Source organism: Quercus suber, unplaced genomic scaffold, assembly GCF_002906115.3.
Source record: "Quercus suber isolate HL8 unplaced genomic scaffold, Cork oak 2.0 scaffold_118, whole genome shotgun sequence".
Classification (NCBI taxonomy): Eukaryota; Viridiplantae; Streptophyta; class Magnoliopsida; order Fagales; family Fagaceae; genus Quercus; species Quercus suber.
This window is the reverse complement of record NW_027069583.1, coordinates 295,345-304,324: the sequence shown is the minus strand read 5'-3', so window position 1 is coordinate 304,324 and position 8,980 is coordinate 295,345. Positions and strand designations below refer to the sequence as shown.

The 8,980-nt window shown below is 32.4% G+C and overlaps 1 protein-coding gene across 1 annotated transcript; it reads left to right on the top strand.

The window, feature by feature from the left end:
* The first annotated feature begins 229 nt into the window (after positions 1–229).
* LOC111989282 (uncharacterized) lies at positions 230–5,898 on the top strand. The gene is made up of 3 exons (XM_024021065.2): positions 230–1,089; positions 1,298–1,440; positions 5,466–5,898. Exons 1-3 carry the CDS (start codon positions 840–842, stop codon positions 5,607–5,609), a joined length of 537 nt encoding a protein of 178 aa, XP_023876833.1. The 5' UTR covers positions 230–839; the 3' UTR covers positions 5,610–5,898.
* Positions 5,899–8,980: the final 3,082 nt, after the last annotated feature.

The window sequence follows — 8,980 nt, the reverse complement described above, 5'->3', positions numbered from 1 at the left end:
TAACTTTTTTTTTTTTGGATGAGTACATTGAACAATAACTATACCATGATATACCCTGATCCAATTTTTTTTTTCCTCTTTAACCCAACGACGTATCTACCAAGTATCAACGAAGAAACCTACCATTTTTATCAGATCATGACCTCACAAATCCTCCAATTAAATTTAAGATCCAGACCGGTCCCACAGCGCACTCTCTATCTCTCTGAAACCTTTAGACGCAACCCCCAGGTGTTTTTGCAGATCTAACACGTCTCAACTAAAGTAAAAGTTTTTTCTCTGTATTCGTTCGTACACCACTTACTCTTTATCCTCTTCAATAATCTGATCATGAACTCGTCATATATGACTTAAAGCACCCACCACTCTCGTCTCTCATTCCTCTCAAGCCCACGCACACCCACCCAAAATGAATAATTTCCCATTGTTCTAAAGAGCTAAAGTTGAAGTGCTGAGAGAGAAACAAGTTCTGGGTACTCGGTTTTTTCGTTATTCGGTGATCTCTCTTATAGTCCTTGGCTATATATTGTCAATCATTAATGTCTGATTAGCTTCCCTAATACAGGGACTCAATCCCTTACCTTCACCTAGGTATAGTACTGTAGTATTAGTATAGAAATGAAACCATAAAGATTTCGTCTGTTTTCACCGTACGTATTTTAACGCTAGCTCCGAAACAAAACGTTTTTTTTTTTTTTTTTCTCTCTTTCAGAGTACTAAATAAGAGACAGTTGTGAGTGTTTGAAGAATTAAATAGCTTCAGTTCGTTCAGATATATTGTTGGGTTTGTAGTAGTTTTTAAGTGTTTCACGCGGAGTTTGTTAAGAGAGAAAGAGATCATGGGGAACTGTCAGGCGGCGGAGGCGGCGACGGTGGTGATCCAACACCCGGGGAACAAGATCGAGAGGATTTACTGGTCGGTGAGTGCCCAAGAGATCATGACCTCGAACCCAGGCCACTACGTGGCACTTGTGGTGACCTCTCCGACTTTGAAGTCAGAGAATGGGACGCCATTGAAGCAGCTCAAGCTTCTCCGACCAGACGATACCTTGCTCATCGGACACGTTTATCGTTTAATCAGCTTCGAAGGTAAAGTTAAAACACTCTAAAGCCTAGTATTACTGCACTACAGTCGACATGTCACAATTATATATAAGATCATGCCATTCCCATAACTCGTTTAATGGGTAAATTTTTTTGCTATTAATTCTGTCATGGCCAGCCTATTCTAGCTTGTCCCCTTGCTTGGATTTACGTGTGTTATTTTTTTGGTGTATTAATTAATCGTTGGTTGCAGATGTGTTGAAGGAGTTTGCTGCAAAGAAGTGTGTGAAACTGGGCAAATTGCTTGAGAGAGGAGGACTTGGGCTTGGCGTTGAGGTGAGGAAAAAAGGCTCGGGTTGTTCGAATCCAAATCCGAATCCCAAATCTGATAATAAGGTTAGTACTTAAAACAGTTAAACCTTAAAAAACACTTTAATCTTCATTGATTTTTACTGTTAAATTATTCAAATGTTTTAGGGTAAATTAGTCAGAGTGGCATTTGATTTTGTTTTTTTTGGGCTTCGATTTCGAGAAACTGTAAGTACGGCGCCTCGTAGGCATATTATTTATTAGGCTCATGTCATAGTCATAGCAATAGGGATAGCTTTTGCGTCTATTCCATTCTTTCATGAAACTGACGGAAGGACTATTCCAGTAATCAACAGTACAGTAGGTAATCTTGAACTGTTTCCTTTTTCTTAAAATTATAAACAAATTTTTTTTTTTTTTTTTGACAGAGAGTTAACAAAACATAGTTATTAACCTATTATTAGTTAAGCCAACTTAGACTGAGTATTCTATACAAAAATTTATGTTTATTTGAATATATGAGTTTATCTTTTTTATTTTACATAATCACTTAAAAAAAATATTTGCATCAATTTTTTAATTAATTATTTACTTTATTAGGAAATGTATATTTTTATTTTTTAAATTATTTTTCCCACTTCACCGATCACAACCATCATCTACTACTTTCGCCATTCATTTTTCTAAAACGTAAAGAATGAATAAAAAATACTTTCACACAGCTACAATTTAATAGTTAAAATGCATCATTTTACACCAACCGAGGTAGGTATTTTTAAAGTTGAATGGCTAAAATTTTGCATTCAAACTATTTTGCATGATTGATGCAATGCTTCAGTTACAATTAGGTCGGTTGATTAAAGTTCTTTTGTTGTTGAACAAAAGATTCGGGTTGGAATTCTCTTTATACCAAAAATTAATTTTAAACTAATTTTTAAAAGAGAAGAAAAATAGAACGATAACCAAAAAAGTGTCAGATCATGGTTTAAAAAAAAAAAGTGTCAGATCATGTATATCTTTGGTGGAAAATTGTGTTGGAGGAATCTGGACTTTCCTTAGTTTACGAATCTGGAGGCATTTCCTCCATGTACCATGTTAAACATGCTTTATTTCATTTCATTAGAAATTTTTCCTGGATAAAAAATGCGTAAGAGATGACGTCGTAAAATTGGTTTCGGATTCCTCACAAATGTGCTTTTTTAGCCAAACTTAAGACTTATTTTTAATTTATTTTTCCTCCATGTACCATGTTAAAATTGGTTTTTAATTTATTTTGCCTATTATTTATTATTATTTATTTATTATTATTTATTATTTATTAATATTATTTATAGATAATTTATTTGTTATTATTTATAAGTCATATTATTTTTGTAATATTATTTATAGATTTTACTATATTATTTCAACTAATTTTTACTTTCATCTATAATGTTTTTAGCAAAATTTTTTTAGTTTCAGTGAAATAATCTCGAACAGACATTTAATAAGTCTAGTTACACAAAATTTCAACCAAAAAAAAAAACTAATTTTATTGCTTTTTGTTTCAAAAAAAAATTTGGACAAAAAAGCAAAAAAACTAAAAGTTTGTGGCAAGTTGGCAACGTATACTAGTTTTGAAAAAGTAAGAAGTATTTACAAATTTTACTATCTAAAATTTATAAATTATGTGATAATAAATATAATTGGTAGTCATAAAAAACTTAATCGTTGAATAAATGATGTTTGAATAGTTTATATATATATATATATATATATGATGAGCCGTCAATTTATAAACTAATTCATTTGGTATATTTATTAATGTTATATAAAACACAACCCCCCCATCCTCCCCAAGCTATTAAGACTTTTTAGGCATTGTGATGTCGGCCTTATTTATAGTTATCAAAAAGTTTTAAGACATTCATTAAAAAAAAAAAAAAAAAGGTTTTAAGACAATAGTAGCCATGCACGTGTTAAACAATGATTAGTTACTTTTCATTGCTAAATATAAGTATTGAGTGTTAGAGTGGACCATATGTAAGTCAAGTTATTCAATCACATATTGACAAATATATAAGTGGAGGCAAAGTGCTTGTTTAGAACAATTCCATAATTATTCCACAAAAAGAAAATTTTTAGACAATTTTTGTGCTATAATTTTTGGCACAATTCTAAAAAAGTGGCAAGTTTGAAAGTGATAATGATAAGTAATCATTTATAATCCATCAGGTAAGTGTTGTGATAAAAAGTTGTTTCTAGAAATTTGTTGCTCATGAAGGTATTATTTGAAATCTGTTTATTTTGTTGAAATTAAAAAAATTTTGCTAGAAATATTATAAATAAAAATAAATGTTAGTTAAAACAGTATAGTAAAACTATGAATAATATCAAAAATTAGAATAAAATTTATAAATAATAATAAAAATAAGCTATATGATAAATAATAATAAAAATAAGTTATATGATAAAAAAATAAGCTGACCAAACACGAAATTTCATCTAGGCTCTTCTACAAAAGAATAATTGGCTCTCATTATTTATTTTTTCTCTCTTCTTGCGTTTTGTTTTAGCGAGGGAGAATTGATTCTAAAGTCTAAATGCTGCAGATGCAATCTAGACAAGGTACCAAATGCAGTTGCAGACTGCATTTATTAGGAGAAAAATAAAGTTGGACTTGGTTAACTGTTCATTTTACCCTTTAAAGCATGCCACGGATGCTTATAAGTCATATCTGTGTACGTCAATGCTCTGTGTGCTGTGTCCATTATTAATTTCTGTACCTTTTTTTTAAAAATATATAGGAATTGATTTCTGTACTTGGAGTCTTCAGTTTTGTATGGAGTAATTTTTTTTTTTTTTAGGAACTTGTAGGGAGTAATTTTTGTGCCACAACATTGGCCACACAATTTGTGGTGATTTGTGGTGGGTTGTGGTTGATGGGCCACAACTCACCTCATGAGCAAGTTGTGGCCAATGTTGTGCTACTAAAGTGGCACAAGAATTTTTCGTTTTATAGGTAGTTGCTAATACTTTATCCATAGGCGTTTTGTGATAACTTCAAGGAATAGGAGTCAAGGAACTACAAATGAAATGGAATTGTTTCCTGTGGTAGTTCCATTCCATGCTACAGTTAGGAGAGTTTAGAAACTTAAACATGAATGGTTAATATATAGTTTAACAAATGAACTTCAATTGTAGATTATGGTGACTGAAGTGCATGCGTGTACTTTGTCCTTTGAAACCATTTTTTCACACTGTTCATCTCAACATTAGCACCTTTAATTTGCTGAAAAGATCGGTGTCATCGTCCACCAATTACTTGTCTCTTATTAGGAGCAACGACAAAGAAACAAAGTCACTTTAAGAAATCACGCAAAAGCTTTTTCCCCACTTATTGACTTTTTGGTACTTTGTCCTCTATTGGATTGATGAATTATCAATTATCTTTGCTCTGAGGACTTCTCTCTCGAAAAGAAAGAAAATAAAAATAAAAATCCTTGTTCTGTGGTCTGTGTGGCTCTATTGGACCGAATGGTAAGTATAGACCTTAGACCATATCATCTGAATTCGAAATATGTTGATGCAGTTTACTTTGTTAACTTTTTACAACTTCTTTAACTGCATTTTTTTTAATGGTTCAAGTCAACAATGCTAAATTGCTAATAAAATTTACAATTTTTTTACACTGTTGCTTTTATCTCACACCAATCAGAATTTCTCATTTAAACCATTGAGTATTAAAATTTATTGTTTATCTAAACTTATTGGATTTTGTTTTTTAGTACATAAAACTTCTTAAATGCAAAGGATAGGTAATGCTGCATTTCTTAGATGATTTACTTATATTGCTTCAATATTAATTAATTTATTTATGTAAATCTTTTAATGACAATTGTACTTTTATCCTTATTTAAGCAAAGTTCCAAAAATAAGCTTATGACAATTGACAAGTAACAACCAAGTCATACTTTTCTTGCTTCATGCTAGTAGTGAATCTACTGCAATAGCAAAAATAAACCAAAAAAAAAAGGTGGCAATGCCTATTGCTTTTTCTTTTTTTGGATTGTCAGTGTCTCATGACGTGAGTCTTAACTCTAGTTCATGCCTGTGCTTTCTCTCATTTTCAGATGGAGCAGGAGATTCACCATGATCTGGGAAGCAACGATGGCAGCACCAGCAGCAGCACTGGTAGAAGCGTGGGTAGGCACTATGGTGGTGGTGGTGGGCAATGGAGGCCAGCCTTACACAGCATTGCAGAGATTGGGACTTGAACGCACTAACCCAACCAAACCCTTCACTTTCCACTACTTTTATATTCTCTGTCACCAATAAAACAACAAGCAACCGTGCATCCTTTCACTATTATTATAATTCTCTCTTCCTTTTTCAGAAACATGTGTTTTCTGTTTCTGCAGCTAGACCTTGCTAGGGTTTTGTGTTAGATGTACCTCGTAAAAGTTGGGCAAGTACGTATAATACTCTGAAGATTAGATTAACCCCTCTGCTTAGAATGTAATTAATTAGCTTTCCATTAAAATTGTGGGTTGGATATTTGTCGCTGATACATGCTCCTACACCGTTCATTAAAAACTGTGGGGTTTTACTTTCACCTATATGTATGCTAAGAAAGAGTGTTTTTTAAGTTAGCTCTAATCAGGGACGGAACTAGGATTCATACCTGAGGGGGGCCAAAGCTTAAAACCAAAAAAAAAAAAAACTTATGAAAATAAAAACTAATATCTATTTCATATTCAACAAAATACTACATACAAAATAAGTATTTCTTAAACATTTCATATTATAAAACACATCAATAAAGTATAACATACAAAATAAGTGTTTCTTATTTTGTCCGCGATTTTTGTTTAGTCCATATTTTTTTTTGTTTTTTTTGTTTTTTGTAGTTAAGCATGAATTTTATTTATTTATTTATTTTCTTGTAGGTCAATATCTAAATTTTTTAGATGAGGAGAGACAAATATATATATATATATATATATATATTTATAAAACACATCAATAAAGTATAACATACAAAATAAGTGTTTCTTATTTTGTCCGCGATTTTTGTTTAGTCCATCTTTATTTTTATTTTATTTTGTTTTTTGTAGTTAAAGGGGCATGAATTTTATTTATTTATTTATTTTCTTGTAGGTCAATATCTAAATTTTTTAGATGAGGAGAGACAAATATATATATATATATATATAAAATAGCAAGTCTTAATTTTTTTATACTATTTTTTTTTTTTTTGGTTTGGGGGGGGGGGGGGGGGAATGGCCCCCCTCTACCCCACCGTGGGTCCGTCCCTGGCTCTAATGACCTGCACTGGTACGTACGTACTCTGCGTACTGAGAATGAAAAAGATGTGTATCTAGCTGAAGAGAGAGAGAGTCTAAGTACACGTAATTTAACAATAAATTTCGCACATGATGTGGCAGTTCATAATTGGTGTCATAATGTGGTGAGAGTGGTTGTTCTAGTAAAAAGTATAAGTATAGTGCCACAATAATATTCATTATTTTTGCCACAACCTGCCATAGTGGAAATAAATTGGTTAGTCTATGTGGATTCATGATTTCACCATTCACGGGTCGTCCTGTAGTAAAGTTGTGACATAGTTGTAAAATTAGTTGCTATACTAGACTAACTCGGGTAAGAATGACATTACCACCAATTATATTCTGTCAACTCAATACAATGTGAAAAAAGTTGTGAAATTTTTTGTGCATGCATTGCTCAGCTAAAAAAAGAACTACAACAGAGGATCTAGCAGTTCTCAATTATGGTATTCAATTCTATGATAAAAGGCCTCTTTTTCCCATGAATGCATGAAGTCGTGGGGGCTTTTTTTCATGGGGATGCAACCAGCTTGGCAAAGTCATCGACGCGGACTAGGTTGGAGTTGAGGCAGATGGTGCAACAGACACATGACGGGAGGAGATTGGCTAGGTAGTTGCAAGCATAGTTGAGAGTGTCGGGGATAGTGGGAAATACTTAGTAGTTTGAGAGAATGTTCACCCTTTATGTGAGAGGAGGGAGCACTGAACTACCAAGAAATTCTCAAGAATAATAGTGAAGGAAATGACAAAAACTGAAGACTCTGAGGCGCATAGTTGTTGTCTTCAAAACCTAACTTCAAAGAAACTAAAGTGCTACAGGCAAATAGTCTCTACGATGCAACAAAACTTGAGTATCTACTTATAGTACATAATTTTAGACATTCTCAAGAAATTCTATATAAAATGTTGTCTTCAAGATTTGTTTTGTCCTAACTCAAAAAAACTAAAGGGCTATAGCCTACAAGCAAATTGTCTTCAAGATAAAACAAAACCCAATATATACATATAGTAAGTCTAGAATTACCCAAGAAATTCTATATAAAATGTTTTATGCAGAATATATGTACACATATTGCGGGAAAGAACTGAGTGTATCCTCTATTTTATAGATTCAATGAGAATTCAAATAAATAGGCACCATAAAATGACACTAATTATAACTAGCTGTTATTCCCTTTCAAAAAATAATTGAAAACAATTTTGACCGTAAAGCGCATGAAATCATGTCAAATGGGTCTATAAAACAGGATTTTTTTATTATTATTTTATTATTATTATTATTATTATTATTTTTTGCATAAAACACATCGTTTCAAGCTCACTCTAACCTCACTTGAGCAAACTATGTAGAATTCTCAAATAGAAAAGTTTGCCTAACACTAGCATGATATCTTGTTCAATCCAACTTGTCAGAGTTTCAAACAGAGAGTCTCACCTAATATATATTCACTTGACACTCGCTCAAATGAACTAATGCGAAATCATTCCCTCACTTTCATAATTGGATTCTTGTTTAATCCAACTTCTAATATTACAACATAAGTATATTTATCAAAATATACAACAGAGAGCATAGTCTAAGATAGTATGGAATGAGATGGAGATGGGTCCCAACATGAACAAGTTGTCGAAACAGGTAGACTTGGAACTTAAAAGTATGGAAATGAGTTGAAGATAATGTCACTGAAATGGTTGGAATTGGAGTTGGATCATTGATGTTGCCGGTTGTGATGTTTTAGGAGAAAAAGAGGGGGGGGGGGGGGGGGGGGGGGGAAAAAAACTTTAAAAAAAAAAATATATATATATATATATATATTAGCAATAGTCTCCATGAAACACCCTAAATCTTAAAAGCTGAGAACGTGAGTGGTAAAACTTAAAAGCAGAATGAATATTTTACGTTCCCCAACAAATCAAGCACCACGCTGAAACGCATCAATGTCTACATAGTGCTTGCACCACTAGACTCCCTTTTAAAATTAGAATGTGTAGAATGTTTCTGTCGAACAATTGATTGAATTATTAGTCAATAATGCAATCACTTTATCTCTTACTACTTTTGATACATCCCTTACCTTTAATCATAAGCTCATAAGATTTTTGTGCCATGTTTTTTGTCTTGAGCTTAAGTCTAAACCATGTCAACCAAACCGGAACAATATTTTATGCAATGAACATGATTTCCACTGTTGGGAAAGCACGTAGCAGAGGTTCCATGTTTTCTTCCATTTGCAAGCAATTCTTGTTGACAAAGAAATAGGGAGTGGAAAGTTAAGCAGATGATCATTAGAAAATTTCAT

What these genes read in the sequence shown, in the direction of transcription:
- LOC111989282 (XM_024021065.2), top strand. Translation starts at nt 840, where the DNA reads ATGGGGAACTGTCAGGCGGCGGAGGCGGCGACGGTGGTGATCCAACAC. An exon ending in TCGTTTAATCAGCTTCGAAG is followed by an intron (nt 1,090 to 1,297) that starts GTAAAGTTAAAA and finishes CGTTGGTTGCAG; the next exon opens with ATGTGTTGAAGGAGTTTGCT. An exon ending in ATCCCAAATCTGATAATAAG is followed by an intron (nt 1,441 to 5,465) that starts GTTAGTACTTAA and finishes TCTCATTTTCAG; the next exon opens with ATGGAGCAGGAGATTCACCA.